At 33.3% G+C, this 26,407-nt stretch overlaps 1 protein-coding gene across 1 annotated transcript; it reads left to right on the top strand.

Annotated features, from left to right (window-relative positions):
* The first annotated feature begins 6,949 nt into the window (after nt 1–6,949).
* On the top strand, nt 6,950–26,212 carry LOC105791535 (protein REDUCED CHLOROPLAST COVERAGE 1). The gene is made up of 25 exons (XM_052634595.1): nt 6,950–7,180; nt 7,409–7,552; nt 7,661–7,722; nt 8,293–8,390; nt 8,891–8,958; nt 9,135–9,452; nt 9,563–9,630; nt 9,724–9,855; nt 11,928–11,969; nt 12,110–12,634; nt 12,741–12,895; nt 17,584–18,091; nt 18,170–18,232; nt 18,325–18,426; nt 18,782–19,099; nt 19,500–19,592; nt 19,700–19,801; nt 19,898–20,002; nt 20,139–20,272; nt 20,583–20,766; nt 21,152–21,283; nt 21,579–21,691; nt 22,614–22,704; nt 23,339–25,699; nt 25,796–26,212. The coding sequence occupies exons 2-24, from the start codon at nt 7,492–7,494 to the stop codon at nt 25,484–25,486; spliced, it is 5,622 nt and encodes a 1,873-aa protein (XP_052490555.1). The 5' UTR covers nt 6,950–7,180; nt 7,409–7,491; the 3' UTR covers nt 25,487–25,699; nt 25,796–26,212.
* The last annotated feature ends 195 nt before the right edge of the window (nt 26,213–26,407 follow it).

Here is a 26,407-nt window from a genome sequence, read left to right as displayed (position 1 = left end):
AAACATTACCTTAGTTGATGAAGAATCAAGCGTTTGATTGAAAATATGAAAAATCCAAAAGTTAAGCAATAGAGAAATCTATGGTGTTTTTGATGGTTTTTATGGAATTCTAAAGAGATTTAATGTTATGGGGATGAAAGAAATCAAAGGAATTGAAATTTGGAAATCAAAATTGAATGAGAGGAGCTTGGGAAAACAAGGGATGGCAAACACAAAGAATGGGAAAAACTAACGTGGGTTTTGTGAAGATAAAGGGGAAAATAAGGTATCTTTAAAACTTTGGTAAAATTGCTTTAAAATTACTCCTAAATTGAACCATTTTACAAAATAGTCCTTATTTTACAATTGAAGGTCTTTTCAGCATTATTTTCAAATTTTTATTTAGTTTTTTAAAAGTCATGATCGAAAATAATTTCGAGTGACCACAATTCAGAATTTTTCGAACCCATTCCGAGCCAAAATTCCTAATTTACCCTAAAAACTTCTAGGCCCAATTTTGGGATGTGGCATGTTTTGTATTTATTTTAACCAAAAGATAAAAACATATAAAATTTGGTTAATTCGGTTAACCGACCGAATTAATCGAAATATTTCGATTCGATTAATGTGCTTGAAAAAAACTTTGATTTGATTAACGGGTAAAGATTTTTATAATTCAGTTAATGCTAATACGGTTCGGTTATTAACAGAACCGACCGTTTGAACACCCCTAATTAACAATATGCATATAATGGAATTTGAACTTATGCCAATTGGGTTAACAAAACCTCAAATTTACCACTTAACTAGAATTTTATTTTGACATTTTATATATTTTAATTCTATTATGCACATTTTATCACCTCCATTGATTGCATATATTAATAGTAATGTTGTTGATTGAGATGGTGTAACAAATTAACTCGACACCAACTTAGGATTGATGACAATATCATGATAAATAATTGTATTCATTTAGTAATCTTAATATGATGTAGTCATGTATTTAAATTTCATTTTACTTAGAATTTAATATATATTATTTTAATATCATACATATTTTATGTGTTATTTAAACACATATTTATATTCTAAATTTGTGGTTTCACACGCATACGTGTGTGATAGGATTTCTAGTATTAATTAATTTGATATATATATGATTTATATGTTAACATGTATTAATTGATATCAAGACATGTCAATTAGCATGACATACTACTTGCTAAAACATAATTTGTCAAAGTGCCATTTTATTTATTTTATGAGTCGATTGCATCGATGATCCTCAGACTTTCATTTTAAATTGATCCCTAAATTTTAGGTTATTTTAATTACATCTTTAAAATATTGAGGTTATATCAATTAGGTCATTTTGTTACTAAAATTGTTAATTTAACTATTAAATGATAAATAAGATCTTATGTGACATAATTTAAAAAAAATTAAAAAATAAATATTATAAAAATAGATGTTTTCAAAAAAAAAAATCTTAGGTTTGAGATTTCCGAAGCTTTTACAGAAGCATTATCGTTAGGGGCGAAACCAGAACAATTTTTTAAGGGGGGGTGAATGAAATTTTAATTTTTTTATAGTCTATATATTTATAATTTTTAAAGTATTAAATAAAATTTTTATAATTTTAGGGGAGGCCAAAGTACAATTTCACTTTTATTAATTTAAAATTTTAAAAAAAATTTAGAGGGCCTAAATGATAATTTTTCATTTTAGGGGGGGCCGAGGCCCATGCCAGCCCCCCTAGAATCGCCTCTTGTTATCACTCTCTTTCGCTCTCTCTCTCTCCCCCCTCCCCTCAATTTTACTTTATTTTTAACTTTTACTTTTAAAATTTATATAACAATGTTCTATTTATATAAAATTTTCATTTTAAATTTAGCTACATAAGAATTGAAATATCATTTAACGGCTAAATTAACGCTTTTAATAACGAAAGGACCTAATTGATATAACATCAATATTTTAAGGATATAATTAGAATGATTTCAAATTTAGAAACTAATTTAAATTGAAGGATGTGTGGTACAAGTAACACTTATTTTATTATTCTTTTACTGCCCTTTAAATACAAATGATATCATTTTAGACTTATTTGTAAAATATTTTTATTTCTAATATTATAATCCATTAATTAATAATATTAACAAATTCCACAGGATATGGAAAATGTTTCATTCTCTTCGAGACCAGCAATTGACTGGTTTGAAATTTGAAAATAACATCTCAATGTAATGGGATTTGACCTTATTTTAATTTAGGCATAATAGTTTCCTCCACTTTCGTGACTGAGTGTATATACTCATGACACATGTATAAACTAGGCTGGACAAAGTATTTTAGAATATTGTTTCCTTCGATTTATATTACTTATTAATAATAAAATATATTATTTATATTTATATTTATATTTGTATTTATATTTAATTAAAATTATAAATATAATACTCGTTTTAAATATTTTGTTTCTAGAATAATAAATAAATTACCCATTATAAAACTGATTTGAAATATTGGTTAGAGTGTTGGTTGGCACTTAAATAATATAAATTCAAATCTTATCATTCTTCTTAATATTGTTTTTAAAACATAAATTTTAAAATTATAGATAAATTTCAGTTTAATGTACAATTTTTACATGAATTTTGATTTTATGCAATTTTATGAATGAAATTTTGATTTGATATAATATCATCTTATGCTTATATATCACATACACAAATAATTATATTTATTTAATATAAAAATAAATTGATGTATTTATTTTTTATATGTGTATGATTGAATTAAAATTAAAGTTTCAGATATACATTTAAACCATAATCAAAATATTATGTGTATAATTGCACCAAATTAAAATGTAAGTGACTTATTTTAAATGATAAAAGAATTCAACTTAGATATGGTTGTATTGAGATTTGCAATATTTTTCTTTATTTATTTTTGTTGTATTGATTTTATCGTTATATTTTAAAAAATAAAAATTTAGAATGGGGAGATGGATAATAATATAATGAAAAATGTTCTCACCGTCCATCTATTTTAAATTAATTGATAATCCCTCTTTGGTTCAATTCAAAGTTATAGTATTTGATAGTGTAATCAAAACTAATGTACGATTAGTGAATAAAATTATGCTTTTTCTTGATAATACAAGATTAAGAAGAACAAATGCTTTTATAAAAATAAATACGATAAAAGCTATGCACTTTTTTCGTAATCGTGATAGCAGTGACGTAGAAATTAAACTTATTTAGTAGCCATGGACTAATCTTTCCGCCCTTTCTGTGGGTTGTATAATTTTTTAATGTTAAAATAATTCCCCATTTCAGTATTAAAAATATTCCAAGTATGTAGCACTATCTCTGTTACATAGTACAATAATCCCCCATTTTTGTATTTACTTCCTCTTAACTCTAGATTTTCAAATGCAAGAAGTGTGATCAAATAATTTGGTCGGTAAAGAATTTATAAAAAAATTAAGGAAAATGATTTCGATTTGAATATGAAAAGAAATCTATTCAAATTAAATATTTTTCATGATCTTATGTTTATTTAATGATATAAAAATAAATTTTTTATTAATTATTTATCTCAATAATATCATTTTCAAATATTTACTCTAAATTCTCTCTAAAAACATTTTATTTTAAAAATCTGAAAAAAATTTAGAAGTTTTCTTCCGTAAGTGGAATATTTTCTTTCTACTCATAGTAAATATATTGGTAGAGGTGGCTGTGGACCCGAACGAGGCACGCCCTGCAATGCAAACTGTGGGTTTTTACATAAATAGGTTGAAAAAAAAAATTTACTGAAATAGGGTGTCAGAAAAAATATTTATCAAAATGGGTTACTTTTTTCATTGGAGCCTATTAGATAGGCGCCAATAAATAAAATAATAATAAATTTTTTTTGAATAAAATATAATTTTATACTTTTTCGGGTTAGTATAGAACCCGTATAATACATAGTATTGGCGCCTATCTGGGAGGCGCCAATCCGGGCCTGGGCCTATGATTTTTGCCCGGGCCGGGCCTGGACAAAATTTCAAGCCCATATTTTGGGCCGGGCCCGGGCCTAGGAGTCGGGCCGAAAATTTTTTGGGCCCAGCCCGGCCCATGGACAGCTCTAGGCGCCAATGAAGGCCTCATAAATTTAGGATTATGTTATAAATTTTTGTGTTTGTAATTATTTAAAATTTAATTTATTAGTAATAAATTACTAAATTACTAATAAGTTACTAATAAATTTATAACATAATCCTAATTTACTAACAAATTAATTATAAAATAATTACAATATTCATACAAAAATTACAATATTACAATATATACCGACATTACAATATTCATACAAAATTATAATATTACAATATTCATACAAAAAATTGCAATATTCATACAAAATTATAATATTACAATATTCATACAAAAAATTACAATATTCATACTAAATATAGATAATTTATAATTAATAATTAATAACAAAAATATTGCAATTTTATATGAATATTGTAATTTTGTATGAATATTGTAATATTATAATTTTGTATGAATATTGAATGTCGTATATATTGTAATATTGTAATTTTTGTATGAATATTGTAATTATTTTATAATTAATTTGTTAGTAATTTAAGATTATGTTATAAATTTATTAGTAACTTATTAGTAATTTAGTAATTTATTACTAATAAATTAAATTTTAAATAATTACAAACACAAAATTTATAACATAATCCTAAATTTATGAGGCCTTCTACGCCATAGACCGTCCCATGGGGGCCTGACCCGATGGTCCGCTTGAAATATGGGTTTGAGCAAAAAATTAGGCCGTTTAGAAAGCGGGCAGGCCTCAGCACAACTTTTTGGCCGGGCCCGCCCGAATACAATAAATATATTTTTATTTTTTATTTTTAAAATACTTTTTTATTTTTAAAATTTTTGGTGTTTATTTAAAAATGGGCGGGCGGGCTTGGGCACATGATTTTTTCGGGCAGACTGGACAAAATTTTAGGCCCATATTTCGAGCCGGTGAAATTTTTTGGGCTGACTACGCCCATGGACAGGTCTAGTAATGGCGCTCTCTATAAGACACCTTCATTGGCGCCTCTATGAGGCACCTTCATTGGCGCCTACGATAGGCGCCACCCGACCCGACCCGACCGTTGACCGTATTTTGACCCGTATTTTAAAAAAATTATTAAAAATATAAAAAATATTTTATTCAAAAAATATTATTTTTTATTCATTGGCGCCTATCTAATAGGCTCCAATGAAAAAAGTAACCCATTTTGGTAAATACCTTTTCTGACACTCTATTTCAGTAAATTTTTTTTTTCAACCTATTTATGTAAAAAACCCGCAAACTGTCAATGAGGTAGGCAGCTATGGCCCAATATTACGGTACTTTTCAGTTTTTATCATTTTCCCAAAGAATTAAAACATATTACAATTATAACAACTTATTGAATCAAGTAGCGTCTCTCAAAAGAAAAGAAAAAGAAAAACTTATTATGATAATATATTTAAATAAAAATTTGAGTCAAATATTTTAGATATAAAAAGTATAATGTTGAGAGAATTTGTCATTAGGAGTTCTAAAATTAAGGTTTGCATTTTCAATAAAATAAAATTAAAGTTTGTATTTAATGTATATTATTAATGAACTGTGTTCAAATACAACCCTATTAATTTATAAAATTTATCATAAGTATATGTGCATGAAAATAACGATTTAAAATATAAATTTATTTTTAAAGATAAATACAATAAATAATGAAATATGTTATTTGAAATTGATTAATAAAAATACACATGAAATATATACAATCTTAAAATAAAATATTATATTAAATTATGAGTGAAATGAAAATTAAACATGTTAATACATCATATTAAGAATACTAAATGCATTATAATTATTTATAATGGTGTTGTCAACAATCTTGCATTAGTGCAAAGTTGACTTACGACACCAACTTAATCAACAACATTATTCATATGCATAAATATATAAAAATTTAAAACATAGACATAACTTATTAAAATTTTAAATAAAAACTAAAAATTGATTCAGTTCAAATGACAAATAAAAAAATGATAGAAATGATGTTTTGGTTTAAATCTGATCATGTATAAATTTTATTAATTATAAAAATATAAAAATAAAAACACACATAATCACAACAAAAGGAATAGTATAGATTTTAAAATTGATTAAAAATAAATATATTTATTATATTTTTAACTAGTAAGACTCATCATATATAAATACTTAATACGTAAATGACCACATGCAAATTTACTTTTTTATATTTTAAAGGATTTTTACCTAAATAATATAAAATAATAAAATAAATATTAAAATAGGATAAACACCCTATTATTTACCAAATTATGCAAAATGAACAACATATCATCGGTGTCGCCTAAACAATTGGCGACACCCATCTTCCCTATCACCAATGATTGCTTGAATCATTAAATTTTAAAAAAATATATAATTTTTTTGGATGTCATCTGAACAATCGGCGGTACTAATATTTCAGATAAAAAATATACCATTTTAAATTATATATTCTAGGTATTTTTTAGTGTATTTCTAAGTCTGAAATACTGGTGCCATCGATTGCTCAAACGGCACCTAAAAAAATTAAATATTTTTTAAAATTTTAATGATTCAAGCAATTATTGATGGTATGGGAGATGGGGGCTGCCGGAGCAATTGGCGGCACAGATGATACACTGTTCATTTTGCCTATTTTGATAAATAATAGGGTGTTTATCTTATTTCAGTATTTATTTTATTATTTTATATTATTTCATTAAAAAACTCTGTTTTAAAATATACTGCTACTAATAATAATTATTTTTTTTAAAAATTCCCAGAAAATGATTATCAGTGTATAAGCCCAGAAACTGCCATAAAATGGGATATACTCATCTGACTGTTAAATCTAAGCCCTTCCTTCCTTATCATACCTCAAAACCCTCTCTTATATCATCTCTTTCTATTGCCCCCACCGCGGATGAGAGCTTCAATGGTTATGCTCTCTTCGTTATCCCATAGCTGAAATACCTTCCTTTTTTTCCAGCTTTTTATTAACAAAAAAACTATTCTATCTCTGTTCTTCAACCTTCAAGTCTCGGAAAAATCATCTGTTTTTTGCTGCTGCTGCTGCTTGGTAACCATTGAAATATTAATTAGTTCCAAAGTTCATATAAGTCGGGAAAAATTTTCTGCATAGAAAGCTAGTTTCGATTGGTTTCTGCCATTTATATGTTATATTGGAATTAAAATAAGAATTGGGATATACTCCAAAACCTGCTTTTTACAAATATGTTTTATCGTTTGATTAATTTTTTGTTTATGAAGATGACGATACGTAACATGATTCATTTTCTTGGTACAGGCGTGCAGCTATAAATATCTTATTTAAAAGAGCTTAAAGTTAGAAATTCCCAGTTCCCATCCCCATCTACCCCAAGGTTGAAAATGGCTCCAAGGAACAGCCGAGGGAAGGCCAAAGGAGAGAAGAAGAAGAAAGAAGAGAAGGGTATTACTCTATTAGTATTTCTCAATCGTATTTGATAAATTACTCAAATTTAACAGCGGCGCCCCGCCCCGCCCTGCCGGCGCCGGCCTTTTTTCATTTTGTTTGCAGTTCTGCCGGTGGTGATGGACATCACCGTACACCTCCCCGATGAAACTCATGTTGTTCTCAAGGTTGGTCCCTGCGTTTTTAATATTTTCATTTTCATGTTCTTGAGCCTCCCTTAGCGATTTTGTTTATCATCGTGGCACCATGTGCGTGTGGTATGTGTGTGCGTTTTCTTTTAAATTTTAAGAGGCGTCTTTTCGTTTTTCATGCTTTTGGAGCTGGATTTCGTTACACAATCGTCTTTTCGTCAGCAACCATTTTATTAATAATTCTTTGGGCCCCAATTCTCACAAATTAAATATCTCAACCAATTATGGAAATGGAAAGCAGTTGAGCTTTTATTTTTTATTTGGAGTTGAGCTTCTTTAAATGAAGTTTGGAATTTGGAAGAATTTAAGTTCAATTTAAAAAATACAATTCGTTTTAATTTTAAATTTAATTGCGACATAATATATTCTAAGAATAGATAATATTTATCTTTTCGACCTTGAAATGAAGTTGGTTGCTAATATGTTGAATATATAAATATGTGCAGGATACAACAATACGCTACAATTTTTTAGAATTATCATTATTATTTATTTTTCTTTTTACAAATGGTGTAAATTTAATAATTTGTAAATAAAAATGGGCAGGGGATATCGACAGACAGGATACTAGATGTACGTCGTCTTTTATCGGTGAATACAGAGGCCTGCAACATCACAAACTTTTCCTTATCCCATGAGGTAAGGTCGTGAGGGTACATGCATTTCTAGTACAAATAATTTTTGGTAAACTAATTTACAAATTTTTTATTTTATAGTTAGAAAAATCATTAGGCCCTTTTATATAATTTATTTTTAGATTAATAAATTTTCGACCAAATATCAGAAAATCATGTCAGCTTGAAAAGAATATGACAGCAGAAACGACACACAGATCATGTTCAAGTTGATAAAATAGCTCTTGGAAATATCATGGCCATCATTTTCCGTCTCCGAAATAATGGACTGTAATTTTGTTTACGTCTTCTTTAGAAGAAGAAGGAAAGAAAGGTGCATCTCATTTTGCACTATATACAAAATTTATTTAAATTATGTTTTGATAAATATTCATAATAATGAAATTAATTAATATACTAAAAATTTCATTTATTATTATCGTTATTATTATAAACTCGAAAATAAGTAATAACCGCGGTTAAAATGAAACAAACTTCAGCATTTTTCTGTTTTAACGGTTACAGGTAAGAGGGTTGCGGTTAAAAGACACCGTGGACGTTTTGGCGCTCAGACCGTGCGTATTAACCTTAACGGAGGGTAAGCTAAAGGAGGGCAAAAATGTAAATGTATTTTTATAAACGTCGATTAGTTACGACGTGGACGAAAAATATACGTTGAAAAGACACTTTTGCTTCTCGCGGCATTTCCCTCCAAAAAAATAAAACCCCTAACTGCTACGTTCTCTGTGTTTTAAAATTTGAAAAAAAACCCAGATGATTACGATGAAGAGAGCGCGGCGGCGCACGTCAGACGGGTACTGGATATTGTGGCTTGCACCACGAGCTTCGGCTCATCTGTCACCGCCAAAGATCAGCTGAAGCCGGACGCCAGTAAGAATGCGTCAGTTGCGCAGGAGAAAGGCTGTGCAGCAGCTAAGAAAACCGTCTCCGGTGCGAACAAGGAATCGGCTTCGAAATCTTCTACGAAGGACGTGCCGGTAGATGCAGAAGGAGAGATGAGCCATTCTTGCCCTAACCTCGGCACTTTCTACGATTTCTTTTCCCTCTCTCATCTCGCTCCTCCTCTTCAATGTACTGTTTCTCTCTATAATTGTTTCCGTCTTTATTTGTTTGCATTTTTCTCTTGCTTCCCTCGCGTACGGTTTGAACTTAGCTTAGCGACTATTCCTTTTCCTTTTCAGTTATAAGGAGGGCAAATACGCAGCAAGTTGAGGAGATCTCAGCCGATGATCATCTCTTCTCCCTTGACGTGAGATCTTCGTCCTTGAACCTCTCCTTCTTGGCAATACAGTGTCTTCCGGTCTCTCCTGTATCTGTAATATATTTGTTTGATAATGACCAGATTAAGCTTTGCAATGGAAAGCTGGTTCACGTGGAATCATGCCGGAAAGGTTTTTATAGCGTTACGAAGCAGCGGATTCTCTGTCACAATCTTGTTGATTTGTTACGCCAACTTAGTAAAGCTTTTGATAAGGTCAGTTTTTCATTTTCCCTCCTTTTAAGATATTACTTATGTCAGCTTATCTAAAACGCTTTGAAACGTGATAAGCTTTTGATTCCCTTCTTAATGAGTTTACCAGTTTTGGAGATATTAGTCTTTCATGCCTTCTTTTTAATGGTTTTCCCTCGTTGAACATGATAATATTTGGTTGCGCAGTTTGTTTATCAGCTAATAAGAGTCTGTTGAGTTATGTGATGGGAGTTTCCATAATATATATTTGTTTTAAACTGAATATGAACAATCTGGAGAATGATTCCGATCCTTCGAGATCTTATAGACGTGGGTTAGATTTCCGATCTACGTAGATTTTAGACCTGTGGTGGATGTTTATTGAGTCTTCGGTAACCGGTATAAAATTTGCTTCTTTTGGACTAAAGTAAGGGAAATGGCGTTGAGGCGAAATAAGATTTTGAAAATTTGAGATGTTTAATTATTGGTATTTGGTAGTAATGTTTGTAATTGCCTTGGCGGATTTTGTTTTAATATTGCACCAATGTATGGTTAGTCGGTGTAATGGTGCATAAGAGGATATTTGCTTAATTTGAAGTGGTTTGGTTTCGGTGAAAAAGTATCTAACCGTGATTATTTAAGTATCTATTTTGGAGTGCAACGAACATCTCCATACTCAATAGTCATGTTGATTATTTGCGATTACAGTTTTTGATTGAGGTATAAATCAGTTCATGTGGAGTATGTTTAACTAATGGAGAATATCACTTATTCTGGTACATGCCATATGTTGTGCTTTCTTCGTATAAAAGCTGAAGTTACGATTATCGAAACATTTTATATGGAAGTTCATTTTTGATTGGGTATTTTGAGTTACAGAAATCTATTTTGCTTCAAATAAATTATATGGCAAGATCAATTATTAATGATAGTTATGCACATTTGGTGGTAAGTGTGATCTCAAGTCCTACATTTGGTTGGTTTTCGTCATCTTGTACATGTAATATGATTTCTAGCAGGGGGAGTTATTGGTTGAGATCTCATTAACTGGATTTCCTTATGGTACATAGATTTTGAATTTGACTTTGGAGATGATAATATATTTAGTTAAAAGAAAATTTTGGGATATTTATGATGTATATAGGCTTCAAGTGCAACTGTTATGTAATAATTGATCTTTTAAATTTGAAAGCTATAGTATTTCGATTTGGAGTTAAGTTGGGTATCAAAATTTTATGTTTGAAATTGTGAGGGGTGAAACTGGTATTGACTTGACATTTATCATATTGATGAGAAGTATTTGACTTGGAGATATAATATGCTTGGTTAAAAGAAACTTTTGCGATATTTATGGTGTTTTTAAGCTTTTAGTGCAACTGTTGGTATGCGATAATTGATTTTTGAAATTCGAAAGCAGTAATATTTGGATTTGGAGTTGTGTTCGGTACTCAAAGCTTTATGTTTTAATTTCTGTCGTGTGGATCTTGTCGATATAAGCTATTGCATTGGCTTGACTTTTATGGTTTAAATTGATGAGAGATATTTCAATAGTCTGCGAAAAGGAAAACCTTAAGTATGTGATTTTCGAGGTAACTAGATGATTTGTTGGCATTGTTTTTCTGACTAAAATATTAAATTGTTGTAATTACTCGACATGGATTTCAGTTAAACTTGCGAATAGGACGGATTTAGTAATTTTAGATCGGATTAAATTGAGTTGAATGGATTTGAAATTTTTTTTAATTATTTTATGGGTTTGAATTATTTTGAATTTAAGTTATTTGAAATTTTAATTATATTGAGTAGCTGCTGCCTTTCTTTTTGTAATGTCTTTCGGAATTCTGTTTTGGCAGGAATATATTTATGACTTGTTTTAACTTCATTTGTGTCAAGTAATGGCTTCTCTTTGAATGATGTATACCATTCAGTTAAATTTACTTCCTGATTTCCATTCCATAAAATCCAGAAACTCTCACTTTTTTTATTCATATTTTATGTTCATTTAAACTTTAAAGCATATATTAACTCGTACCTTTTTCATGTTGCCTCTTTTGATAATATTTCCTCATGTTAATACCCTGATAAGAATATTACAGGCCTACAACGATCTCATGAAAGCGTTTACGGAACGTAATAAGGTATATGACCATTTATCAGTGCTTGTCCCTTTATTTAGTTGCCTTGACTGAAAATGCTCAAGAATCAAGAAGTTGTTCATGAAGATAGCCTAGCTTTTGTATTGTTTCACAACTTCATTTTTCTTTTTTTTTTTGGTCAGTTTGGGAATCTTCCTTATGGCTTCAGAGCGAATACCTGGCTTGTACCTCCAACTGTAGCGCAATCACCATCAAATTTCCCACCTCTTCCCATGGAGGATGAAACGTGGGGGGGTAATGGAGGTGGCTTAGGAAGAGACGGAAAAAACGATTCGATACCTTGGGCCTATGAGTTTTCAGTTCTTGCATCTATGCCCAGCAAGACAGCAGAGGAGCGACAAATACGGGACAGGAAAGCATTTCTTCTTCACAGCCTATTTGTCGACACGGCAATTTTCAGAGCCATTAGGACTGTGAAGCATGTAATGGGAAAGATGAATCCGACCTGTTCAATAAAGAATTGTGAAACTCTGTATTCTGAGAGAATAGGGGGCTTGAATATTATGGTAATGAAAGATGCCCCCAATGCAAGCTGTAAGGTGGACACTAAGATTGATGGAATTCAAGCAACTGGAGTAGATCAAACAAATTTGCGTGAAAGAAACTTATTGAAAGGGATCACAGCTGATGAAAATACGGTTGCGCATGTAAGATATTTTCTGGAAAATTTTAATGATGAATGAATCTCTTTATGGTCTAGATTCTACTTTCGGAGTTGGTAAGATTGAGGCAATTTTTATATTTTGACTGCAGGATACTTCCACTCTTGGTGTTTTAAATGTGAGATACTGTGGCTATATTGCCTTTGCGAAGGTTGAGGGGAGAGAGAATGAGAAAAGCAGTCCACCATATCAAAGCATTGAACTTGAACAGCCAGAAGGCGGGGCCAATGCCCTCAATATTAACAGGTACCAATTTCTTCTGTGTCAAATATCTATTTGCTTGAGCTGTATTATATTTTATATTTTATAGTAGAGGGAACAAACTGTTGATTTGATAAATTTTAAAGAGTTTGATAAATGATACTCTTCTTGAGTGTATTTAAAGGGGGATTTGAAAATAACATAATATTTTATGTTTCAGCTAAAATTTTTTTAAAGTTCAATATTCATCTATCTCGGTGGGAAAACTTAAACCTCACAGATGAAAATAATTGGATTGGTGTTCGCTTAACTTGCATTTAGATGGAGTGACTACATATCTTATTAAATTTCAAGCTAAATCTTTCATATTGGTCTGTGTTTATCTATCCTGGAAGGAAAACTCGAAACTCAATTTTGCGGATCTTTGGATTGATGTTCTCTTGATTTGCATCTAGATGACATGGCTTGCATATAGTTGTTGGTTTTAATGGAATTTTAACATTTTTATGTCCTTTAATGCAATTTTCCTTTTTTTATTTTTCGAATAAGAAAGAGAGTTTTGAAATGGAAAGGTATAATATGAAAGTTTTCAAGAGAGCATTTAATAAAACTGTTCTATATTTTATTAACTAAACAACTGAATTTAAATAGAGAAAAACGTATAACCTAATTGGGAAAACAATTCCCTTATTCTAATAAACTACTAAAAGATAAGAAAAATAATTCCTTATTCTAATAAACTACTAAAAGATAGAATAAAATATTCTTAGAATATCTCAAATGATTTATTCTAAGATTTATCTACCTAAATAAGATTTATCTACCTAAATAACTTTAAAATATATCCCAAAATATAAGAGTTTCACATATTTCAACTCTCCTTCAAGTTGTTGCATATATATCAATCATGCCCAACTTGCGTACAAGAAAATCAAAGCTTGTCTTAGAGAGCCCTTTGGTGAGTATGCCAGCAGTCTGTTGTTTTGTAGGAACAAACGACATGCACACTTGACCTTCTTCAATCTTCTCATTGATAAAGTGTCTATCAATCTCAACATGTTTAGTTCTGTCATGCTGGACTAGGTTGTGAGCAATACTAATGGCAGCTTTGCTATCACAATACAACTTCATTGGTGAAGTTATTGGTTTCTTCAGCTCTTTCATAATTCTTTTTAATCACATCATTTTACAAATTTCTTGAGCCATTGATCTAAACTCAGCCTCTGCACTACTTCTTGCTACAACATTTTTTTTTGCTTTGCCAAGTCACAAGATTTCCCCAAACAAATGTACAATATCCTGATATAGATCTTCTATCTGTTATTGAGTCTGCCCAGTCTGCATCTGTATAAGCTTCAATTCCTCTTTGTTTGTATTTCTTGAAGAATAAGTCATTTCCAGGTGAACTCTTCAAGTATCTCAGAATCCAAAACACTGCTTCTTCATGTTTCTTTATTGGGGAGTACATAAATTGACTCACTAAGCTCACTGCAAAAGCTATGTCTGACCTTGTATGTGATAAGTAAAATAACTTACCAACTAATCTTCGGTACTGCCCTTTATCAACTAATCGACCTTCGTTATTTTCGAATTTTACATTTGGACCAATTAGTGTGTCAGCTGGGTGGCAACCACTCATCTTAGCCTCTTTTAAAAGATCAATCACATATTTTTTCTGAGAGACCACAAGACCCTTCTTTGATCGAGCAACTTCCATTCTAAGAAAGTATTTCAAAGGACCCAAGTCTTTGATCTCAAACTCCAATGCTAGATGCTCCTTGAAACGCCTTATTTCATCCACATCATCTCCTGTAAGAATGATATCATCGACATAAACTATAATAACTGCTATTCTACCTCTTTGTGAGTGTCGATAGAACATTGTGTGATCAGCTTGCCCTTGTGAGTATCCTTGTTTTTTAACAACTTGAGTGAACAGTTCAAACCAAGCTCGAGGAGACTGCTTTAGACCATACAAAGATTTCCTGAGCTTACATACTCGAGTTCCAAATTTTTCTTCAAAACTTGGAGGAGGATCCATGTAAACTTCTTCTTCAAGTTTCCCATTTAGGAAAGCATTCTTCACATCTAGTTGCTGTAAGGACCAATCAAGATTAACGACAATTGATAAAAGAACTCTAACAAAATTTAATTTGGCTACTAGAGCAAATGTTTCAAAATAATCTATCCCGTATGTTTGAGTGTACCTTTTAGCCACCAGTTGAGCTTTGTATCTATCTAAAGATCCATCTGGTTTGAATTTGGTTGTGAACACCCATTTACAGCCCACAGTTTTCTTCCCTACAAGTAATTCCATTGTTTCCCGTGCACCTGTTTTTTCAAGAGCGCACATCTTCTCTAAAATAGCCTCCTTCCACTCAGGAACTTGTAAAGCATCTTTCACATTTTTGGTATTTTTCACAGTATCAAGACACGAAACAAATGTTGAGAATGTCGAAGACAAGGCTTTATAGGACACAAAGTTAGACATGAGATATTTGACAACATTTCTAACACCTTTTCTTTTAGAAATTGGAATGTCTAAATCAGAAAATTCATTGGTTGGATTATGAGCTTTACCTGGACCTTTGACAAGATCTTGCGGGTCGGATTCTTGGAGATGAATTTGGTGGATTTCACTTTCTTGATTTCGATTTCTTTTTGAGTAAACAATTAACTCCTCTGTTTGTTCTTTATTCTCATGATCAGACTCTACACCTTCATACCTCTTTTCATTAATAAGATTGACATCATTAATTTCTGTATTAATCATAAATTCACCTTCCCCATAATTAGAATCCTATGTTGTATATTCCTAGTGTTTTCTTGATCAATTATAGAATCTTCCTTACCATAATTCCCTCCCTGAAGATTAGAATCAAAGAAAGATTGTGTTTCAACAAATGTGACATCCATGGTAACAATAATCTTCTTATCAATTGGATCGTAACATTTGTAATCCTTTTTATTAGAAGCATAGCCAACAAAGATGCATTTTTTTGTTCTAAGATCTAGTTTACCTTGGTTGTGAAGATGAACAAAAACACTACACCTAAAAACTCGGAGGGATAAATCTGTGATCAATTTAGAGTTAGGAAAGTTATCTTTAAAGAGACTGAAAGGAGTTCTATAGTTTAAAGTTTTACTAGGCATTCTATTATTAAGATATGTAGCTATTAACAAGGCTTCACCCCAAAGATAATGTAGTACCTGACTAGTGAACATCAAGGCTCTAATTACTTCCAAAAGATGTCAGTTTTTTCTTTCTGCAACTCCATTTTGTTGTGGTGTATTTGTACAAGAGCTTTGGTGGACTATACCATGTTTGGTTAAGAAAACACCTAATTGGTCACTAAAAACTTCCCCACCATTGTCACTCCAAAGTACTTCTATTCTCACACCAAATTATGTTTTCACCATAGCATAAAAAGACTGAAACATATTTTTAACTTCAAACTTATCTTTTAATAAAAACACCCAACAAATGCGAGTATAATCATCAATAAATGTGACAAACCAACGTTTTCCTGAAAAAGTTGAGACTCTTGAATGTCCCTAAACATCATTATGAATTAACGAAAAAGGTTTGGAAGCTTTATATTTTTGAGGTGGGAAGAATGACCGATTATGTTTAGCCAGTTCACAAAATTCACAGTGATATGAAGGACTTTTATTTTTAAATAGCTTAGGTAACAAATATCTTAAATAGAAAAAATTAGGATGTCCAAGCCTATAATGTCAAATCATAACTCTATCAAAACTAGAAGCAGAATTTAAACATAAAGTAGTTGTTGGTTGACTTAGATGGTCGTCGTCAAGAAAGTAAATTCCACAAAATTCTTTAGTATTGCCAATCATCCTACCCGAGACTATGTCCTAAATTTACACATAAAAGAGTCAAATATAACATGACAATTCGAGGACTGGGATAATTTACTGACTGATATGAGATTACAAGCTAGATTTGGCACATGTAAAACATCATGTAAAACCAAGTAATGCGAAATTTTAACAGTGCCTTTCTCGGCTATTGCCGAGAACGACCCATCTGCTACTTTGATTTTTTTGTTTCTTGCACAAGGTGTGTAAGTTGAAAAAAGAAAATGACTACTAGTCATGTGATCACTAGCTTCAGAATCAACGATCCACGTTTTTGTTTTACAAGGTTTGGCTTTGAAAATACAGAAAAATCAGTATCTAATTGGGCAAAGGAGGAAGAAGGATTATTGGATGAATTAGGAAGATAAGAATTCATCTGAAATTATGGTGTTTGAAAAAGCTTGTGTAGATGCTCTAGTTGTTCCTTAGTGAATGGAGACCCTTCTAGAGAACTTTGGCCCTCATAATTTTCATTAGTTGTTTCAACGGTAAAATTTTCTTCCTCAATTTGATTGCTGGATATCTTATCTCCAATGAAGGCTGTTTTAACCATGATGCTACTAGAGATAATCTACCTCATATGCCATAAAAGTTTTCAATAGAGTATTTAATAAAATTGTTCTATATTTTATTAACTAAACAACTGAATTTAAATAGAGAAAAGAGTACCTAAAAAAAATTTATCTACTTAAATAACTTTAAAATATATCCCAAAAAATATGGGTTTCACATATTTCAACATAATAATTCATTTACTACGACGCGGCTATTGCTCTTTAGTTTGTGGCTGTTTTTTTGCTCCTTCAGCTTCAAAAGCAGAATTCTTAAAGAGTTCCCTTCCATTTTTCTCTCAGTTTGAGATTACTTCTTCATAAAACGATACCTTCAGAACTTAATAAGGCAGCTTCGCCTTCACAAGTTTTGGAACATGAAGGACTTAGTTCTTCCCAAGTTTTGATAGAGAGATTGCTGGAAGAAAGTCTTGCTAAGCTTGAGGAGGAGGAACTCGAACGGAAACCTTTTGTGAGATGGGAACTAGGAGCCTGCTGGATACAACACTTGCAGGACCAAAATAGTACACAAAAAGATAAAAAACCATCTAGGGAGAAGTCTAAGAATGAGATGAAGCTTGCAGGACTTGGGACACCTCTTAGGTCCCTCAAGAACAAGAAAAAATCAGATGGGAATATGGGGTCAGGAAGCTCAAACTCTCATCCGGATGCTGTTGAAAATGTTACAGCAGCTTCTATAGAATCTCAGCTTGAAACCAGTTCAAAAGATGATGAATTTGTGCTGAAGAGGAAGTTATCCGAAGAGGCCTTTGCTCGACTAGAAGAGTCGAAGACTGGACTTCATCACAAGGTAGATATTCTTGATTACTGTAGCATAGAATTTTGTATACTGGAAGCATATGTCTAACATGTTCATTTTGTTTGAAAGACTTTACAGGAATTAATTGAATTGTCGCAGAAATATTACACTGAAGTTGCTCTTCCAAAATTGGTAATCCTGAGAGTTATTTCGTCACTTTCCTGATTTTGTCTGTAGTTAGGTTTGTAGTAGTTCTGGCTCTAGTACTTATTATGCAATAACAGGTTGCAGATTTTGGTTCTTTGGAACTCTCACCGGTTGATGGACGAACTCTGACTGATTTTATGCATACTAGAGGTCTTCAGATCCGTTCCCTTGGACATGTTGTAAGTGCCATACTCTGATATATTTTCTGATTTATAAATGCTTGCCCTGTACAACATCTTTATCCAGTTTGAAAAGGAATTCTTTAATACTTTTCCTCTTTGTTGCCGAAGCTGTCAAGCCCTGCCAATTTCTTTCTATTTTTATGAGTGCACAACTTTTATTAGATTTTTTAGCATAACACATATCCACCGACATTGCATCATAGCTTGTTAAGATTCTGTGTACAGTCCATTTTTTGCTACCTAACCCCCTGTCCCAAAATTGGTGTGTGAGCCTATGAGGTATAGAAAAATGGAACAATGACTTTATTATTTCCCACGATAAGTTATTGATTGGTATTTCTTTCCTGCTCAGGTCAAGCTTTCAGAAAAGCTATCACATGTGCAGTCACTTTGTATTCATGAAATGATTGTTCGGGCATTCAAGCATATTCTGCAGGCAGTGATTGCCACTGTTGTTAAAATTGATAAACTGGCTGTGTCAATAGCTTCTACACTGAACCTGATGTTTGGAGTTCCTAAGAATCGAGAACTACACAAGTCTTGCAAAATCCATTCCCTGGTGTGGAAGTGGTTGCAGGTCTTCTTGATGAAGCGATATGAATGGGATATTAGCAACTTAGACTTCAAGGACATTAGGAAATTTGCAATTCTACGTGGATTATGCCAGAAGGTATAAAAGGCTATCACTTTCTGTTCAAATTTGAAGGGTTTTGGAGATGAAGTAGTTATAAGAAGCTATTTTTTCCCTTTGCCACTTTTTTTTGAAATTACAATGGATAGTTTCATTAGTGCTTTTTTATGGAAAGAGGGATGCATATACCTGGGCCAGCTTCCTTCTCTAAATAGAGTTTTACTGACGAATTTTGCTATCAAATTGGTTAAAATGTAAATTGTTCTGATCAAAATTCAGAATAAGGGAACATTCTCTATGGCTATGTAGGGTACTTTGCATGCCAAGAGAAAGGTTATAAATCATAGTCTAGTTGCGTGTTACCAAAAATAGGATGTGGCTGTTGATGGAGCATGAAAAATAAGTATCAGTTTCCTTTTCTCTCCTTTGCTTCTTTTAGGTAGGAATTGAGTTGGTTCCAAGGGATTTTGACATGGATTCTCCTAGCCCATTCCAACCATCAGATATTGTCAGTCTGGTTCCTGTACATAAGGTTATAAATAATTCTTGAACATTGTCCTTTCTCCTTCCTCAACTCTGTTTCAGAATTTGTTGATTTTATCATGGTTTTGTATTTGCTTGCGTTCTATTTCTCTTCAGCAAGCAGCATGCTCATCTGCTGATGGAAGACAACTTTTAGAATCATCTAAAACAGCCTTAGATAAGGGAAAACTCGAAGATGCCGTAACTTATGGAACCAAGGTATACATTCCAGATGATATGCCTATCATGTGCTTCATCAAACTTTATTTTCGTAAATCTAGTCTCTAATCTGTTAAACATCTCCGTTTCCGGCAGGCTCTTTCTAAGCTAGTAGCAGTTTGTGGTCCATATCATCGAATGACTGCTGGAGCTTACAGCCTTCTTGCTGTGGTTTTATATCACACTGGAGATTTCAATCAGGTCTTCTTGTTAACCATTTCTACCTGCAGTGTGGAAATCCATATCATACTAGAATACCCTAAACAATTCTATAAAAGTTTTCTGTGTGTTGAGGGTTTCAAGTTGAATTTAAATCAATAATCTACCCCAACTGCAGGCCACAATATACCAGCAAAAAGCCTTGGATATCAATGAGAGAGAACTGGGATTAGATCATCCTGACACAATGAAGAGTTATGGAGATCTTGCTGTCTTCTATTACAGGCTTCAGCAGACAGAACTTGCTCTTAAGTACGTTTGTCTGCATTTTATATATGGACATTTTACTGTTTTAATTATAGATGTTGAAGCAGTGATCTTCACACATTCTGGTGGGCCTTTAAATGGATTTCAGTGTCACAAATTCTAATTTAATCTGCTTAGCTAGGTGTATTTTCCTTTTCAAATCTTACTTTTTGAACCTGATATTATTGTTTGCTTTTGGACATTGTAAGTTCCTGAAGAAATATCTTGTAAGATGGTAGTGGCAATTTCAAGTCATATTTGAAATCTTTCCGGTTAGCCTCTTGATCATAACATCTATAAGTTATTGTTGGATCAGATATGTAAAGCGTGCTCTATATCTTTTACATCTTACTTGTGGGCCATCTCATCCAAATACCGCTGCAACATACATAAATGTAGCCATGATGGAAGAAGGACTGGGCAATGTGCATGTTGCCCTTAGATATCTTCACAAAGCTTTGAAGTGTAACCAAAGGTTACTTGGTCCTGATCATATTCAGGTTTGAGTCATCTTTTTGTCATATGCATCTATGGTTCTATTTCATGTTCCAGAGAAATTGAATCATTATAAAACCTTTCTTAAATGGATAAACTAAAAAGTCACTGCCGAGGTTTTTGAATTTTTTTTTACTTCATATTGTGGGTGCTAAGACAATGCTGTCTTAGATGTTTTTGATGAAATAAAGGCTTTCCAGAAAAATGTAGTTAGTGCGTGAAATCTTAATTTCATGTTTATGCATGTCCCAAATCAACTGTCAGGAAACATTACTAAGATTTTATCCTATTGTGTACTTTTGACTTCCTTTGTTTCTTCATACTTTTTTCGTGACAAAGAAAAGAGAAAATCTTCGAAGGAATAATCCTTTTGTCCGTTAATGTCTTCAGACAGCAGCAAGTTATCATGCTATAGCAATTGCACTCTCATTGATGGAAGCATACCCTTTGAGCGTCCAACATGAACAAACAACCTTGCACATTCTCCGAGCAAAGCTGGGCCCAGATGATTTACGTACCCAGGTATCTTTTGCAGTCCATAGATTGAACATGTAATTTCTTCGTTATATGATTCATGCCACTCAAAATTTTGAGCAACCAGTGACCTAGAGATAAGCACAGCTGCTTCAAGCTCTTAGTTTACAGTGCTAAAGTGAAAGTTGGCATCAATAGCAGCTTGATAATTTTTGACAGAAGCGCATCAAATGCTTGACTTGAGTGAATAATTTCTGCCAGCAGATGATAGATATGATAGTTTTTTAGGGTTGTTTTCTTTAATTCATTATCAATGATTAAACTTTTTGATGAAATCTTTCAGGATGCTGCTGCATGGCTCGAGTATTTTGAGTCCAAGGCATTTGAACAGCAAGAAGCTGCACGAAATGGTACTAAAAAGCCAGATGCATCCATAGCTAGCAAGGGCCATTTAAGGTAAAATATCTTAGCATATTCTCCGAAGAAGGGGATTAGGAAATAGTTGATTTTTGTTGAATGTATTAAGTTTCCTTTTTGCCAATTTATGTGCTATTCACATAATTGTCCAGCTATCATGTCACATGCTCCTGCATTTCCCAGCTCAGAATAGAAAAAAGTAATCCGTGCCTTTGATAGGGTTTTTCTCGAGAATTCTTGAGATTTGACTGTGGAACCATCTTCAACTTCCTTATGGAAGGGTATGCTTTAAAAAGTTTAAAATAATATTAAAAAAAAAAACCTTTTCATTTATGAGTTCTAATTGGAGAGTCTCTTAAAAGCCTGCTTCAGCCTCTTTTTCTGTGGTGTACATTTATATTTACCCTTTCAAATGCCACTGGTGGCGAAGTACCTCTATCATCACTCTTCATGTTGGCTCCCCCTACTCAGATCCTTGTTCCCCACGCAAAAGAAACAAAACAAGACCTGCCCGTCATGGCGGCTGGTGGGACCAAACTACATGACTTATTTGTCCCCTCCATGTACTTGTTTTGAGTTCGTTCTTTGATACCCCATTCATTTCTCGTGGATTATTACCATCTTTGTATTAGTTTAACTTAGCTTAGTGAGCTATACAATTCCTGAAAATGCCGTTGTAATGGTTTTAACAAATTAATATAGTAGTAGTTAGTTTGGTTTTCTAAGAATTCTTTAGGTGCTTGGCCTATAAAAAATTATTTTGGTTAGCACATGGTTGGATTACCAGCATTTGTGTGTTTATATATATTCTCCATTTGTGTGTCTGCTATGGGAAAATTCAGACATCCTTATATATATATATTAGCTCACCAATGTTAAGCAATTTATTGAAAAAGCCAGCAAAGCTGGAAACGTTTACAGACATATTTACGCTGTTTCTTATGTTTATGCTACTCTGCAGTGTATCTGATTTGCTTGACTATATTAATCCAAATCATGATGCCAAAGGGAAAGATGCTGCAGCAGGAAGGAAAAAAAGCTGTATTATGAAGGTAGGATAGAGTTTAATTTGTGGTTGGTCAAACTTATTGTTGATTATAGGAACCAGACCCAAATCTGATTCTCTTTAATAATGACATTGATTGAAATGAGTTAATACTAGCGCATTATCTAGGGGCTGGTGACCAAGTTTTTTGCAGATTGTACTAATGGCTAAGAACTATAGAAAGAAATATGTAGTTTCAGCTCCTCAACTACTGAGCTAGCCAAATTTCCATAACCAGATTTTGTGCTTCATTAAACCTATTCCAAGCTTGTCCATATAATGTTGAGAAGGCTTATTGTGGATGGAGAACAGTTAAAAGTAGGACCTTTAGATGCGGGGCTGTGGAGCTAGCATGGTATCTATAGAATCTGGTAGAAATGTTGTCTCTAGAAATGGATGTCATCCATGTCCAATAGGAAAAAAAATAATTGTGCCTGATACAGTAAAACATATATGATGGCACATTCTTCTCCAAAGAAGGGGAAAATTTTTCATTCCAACTTCAGTTAAAGCCTGGATAGTTGCAAGTATGTAAATCAGGAAAGGGCAACATGGCTGCTAGCATGGACCATCAGATGCATTATTTTCTTTTTCTTTTTATCCAACATGCACCTCTTATGAATCCCGATTCTCCTCTACAGGTGAAGGGAAAACTTTATCCAAGTTGTGAGGAATCCTCTAAAGTGGGTGTGAACAAAGCTTCAGATGAGGAGACACATGTACCTGAACCGGAAGATAAACTGGATGCTAACCAGGAGATGAGCTCTTTGCCAGCACGGTCTCAGGCTCCTGTTACAGAAGAGACAACAGAGGCAAGACCAGACCTTGATAATTGCATCCTATCTGAAACACATGCTGAAGGGGATGATGGGTGGCAACCCGTTCAAAGGGTAAGAACATCTGTATCACTTGGGAGAAGACTAAAGCAGAGACGAGCAAGTATAGGCAAGGTTTTCAGTTATCAGAAAAAGAATGTTGATCCTGATATGGAACTCCCTCTAGTCAAGGCCAGTCATCAAAATAATAGGTATTACCGTTTGAAGAAACGAACAATATCTCATGGAGGTCATGTGGATCAGCACACTATTAATCCCTCCCAAGGTTCAAGATTTGGAAAGAGAATAATTAAAACCGTTACGTACAGGGTTAAGTCCACTTCTTCATCTACTAAAAGGACAACTGAGATCTCTAGAAATGGAGGTGAGGTGTTTAGACCTGGGGACTCTGCCTCTGCCTTTACACCTAATGATCACTATCCAAAAAATTCTACAGTCAGTCTTGGGAAATCTCCTTCATACAAGGAAGTAGCATTGGCCCCTCCGGGTAGTATCTCCAAACTACATTTCAGGCCTGAAACTAGTTGTCCTGATAACCCAGACTTCACCATTGAAAAACATCGAGAGGAAATGAATGAAACAAAAGACGATACTGATCAGTTGACTACGGGGATGGAGAATATATTTGAAAAGAAGAGTGAGAACACTATACTGGATTCAACAGAGAGCTTGAAAGAGGAAATCTCGAAAGGGGAAATTGGTGTGGATGAAAAAAAGGAAGAAACTAGGCCAACTGCTGTGATGGAAGATAACTCTTGTTTGATGGTGTCCGAGAGACTGGAGGGACAAGAACTTGAGGCTGGAGGTAATGAGGTTCATGAAGTTGTACAGGATGGCATATTCGTAAATGGTGTACCTGATTCAATTGATTCTCCTAAAACGGAAATCTGTGAGAAGGATTTATCTACAAGTGTTTCAATTGATTCTCCTAAAAAGGAACTTTGTGAGAAGGATCTATCTAGAAGTTTTGAACTGCACAGTAATTCAAACTCCACATTACAAGGGGTAGAAGAATTGAAAGGCAAGCCCTTGGTCCTAAACTCTGGTAACGGTCAGGGGCTTGCCAATAAGAAGCTGTCGGCATCTGCCGCTCCTTTCAACCCATCAACATCGATTTCACGTGCTGCTCCACTCCCCATGAACATCTCCCTTCCTCCTCCTCCTAGACCTGTTCCAGCCATTGCACCTTGGGCAGTTAACATGCCTCTTCACTCTGCACCATCTACCATCTTACCAAATCCAATATGCTCCTCTCCTCATCATCCATATCCCTCACCTCCAACTCCAAACATGATGCAGTCTCTACCCTTTATGTATCCACCCTATGCTCAATCCCAACCTGTACCAACAATGACCTTTCCTGTAACTAGCACTCCTTTTCATCCCAGTCAATTCTCATGGCAGTGCAATGTGAACCCCAGTATGCCAGAGTTTATTCCTGGGACAGTTTGGCCTGGTCATCCAATGGAATTCTCTGTACCATCACCGACTATTGAGCCAATTGCTGATCAGATACTGGAGCCTGAAGTGCAAGGTGATGCAAATCCAAGTTCAGCTCCTATGCTGCCACTAGATATTGACACTGTTGGGGAAGCTAAGAAAGAAGTCAACCTTTCAGCACCTCTGGCAATAAGTCGTGTTAAGGAAGAAGCTAGAGTTGGTTTGGAAAATATACAGGAAAATGTTTGCTTGAATGAAAATATGATTGACAATTCTGAGAACGGACTGAGCCAACGCAACAACCTGAACAAAAATACTGAAGGCGATGCTGAAAGGAAGAGTGATGGTGAGAAAACCTTCAGCATTCTAATAAGGGGTAGAAGAAACCGAAAACAGACGTTGAGAATGCCAATCAGTTTGCTAAGTCGACCATATGGCTCACAGTCTTTTAAAGTTATATACAACAGAGTCATTAGGGAGAGTGAATGTCCAAAATCTACTGGCTTTTGTTAGTGAAAGTTGTACTCCCAGTGCTACATAGCTGAAAGCTTTATTTCTTGGATAGCAGGATTGTCAGGAAAAGGGTAGAAGAAACAAACTTCGATCAACCCTACAAAAAGGCAAAGACATCTTTCTAGCTTCATGGTAACAAATGTAAATCCACGTTGGATTTGCAATCTTAAATTGAAGTTGGTTTTGTTTAACAGAGGCCTGCTGTAATGCCTTGTAAGCTCATCCTTCTCTCTTAAAATCATACACATGCAGAAGATTCTTCCGTTTCACTTTGAACAATCATATTAACAATCCTAAATTTTTCCGCAGATTCTGTACGTTTGAATTTCTACATGATTTTAGATGATAGTATGAACAAGGAAAGAAGTGGCTTTTCGAAGCAGGTATTGTAATTTCACAGTTTCTTTATGTCATCTTTTTGCTGCTTAGAAAGTTGAAGGAAATTATCCAACTGGGTTAAGAGAATGTTGAAAACTCTGACTGTTACGGTTTATTCTGAAGATTCAAGTGGTAACTAACTAACGGGGATTAAGTAGGGCGCTATTGAAGTGACAATTTTGGTGTATACTTCAGTTAGGAAATTTATTAGATCTTGGATCACAGAATGTTGTTAAGACTGATTTCACCTTTTTGATTTTTTTTCATAGCAATTGACATTTCATAATCCATTTCTTTCAATTGTATGACATTATAATTTTGCCCCATTTATGTTTTCCTTTTTGGGTATTGTTATATTGTTCAAATTAACAAGTTGGTCAGTTATAGAAATGATTTGCATCCCTTGGTGGACTTCCCCATAGGCGTCTATGGAGAGTGATCCATTTGCCATACCCGTTAATGTTGATTTAGGTATGTTGCATGCTAAAGCTTCTCTTTTTGACCTTATAAGGTGGTGTGGTGTTTGTGAATTTTAGTGTGTAT

Source organism: Gossypium raimondii, chromosome 8 (genome assembly GCF_025698545.1).
Source record: "Gossypium raimondii isolate GPD5lz chromosome 8, ASM2569854v1, whole genome shotgun sequence".
Taxonomy (NCBI): domain Eukaryota; kingdom Viridiplantae; phylum Streptophyta; class Magnoliopsida; order Malvales; family Malvaceae; genus Gossypium; species Gossypium raimondii.
This window is presented reverse-complemented; position numbering and strand designations above follow the sequence as displayed.

What these genes read in the sequence shown, in the direction of transcription:
- LOC105791535 (XM_052634595.1), top strand. Translation starts at nt 7,492, where the DNA reads ATGGCTCCAAGGAACAGCCGAGGGAAGGCCAAAGGAGAGAAGAAGAAG. An exon ending in AATGCCCTCAATATTAACAG is followed by an intron (nt 12,896 to 17,583) that starts GTACCAATTTCT and finishes TTTTTCTCTCAG; the next exon opens with TTTGAGATTACTTCTTCATA. An exon ending in AAGTTGCTCTTCCAAAATTG is followed by an intron (nt 18,233 to 18,324) that starts GTAATCCTGAGA and finishes ATGCAATAACAG; the next exon opens with GTTGCAGATTTTGGTTCTTT.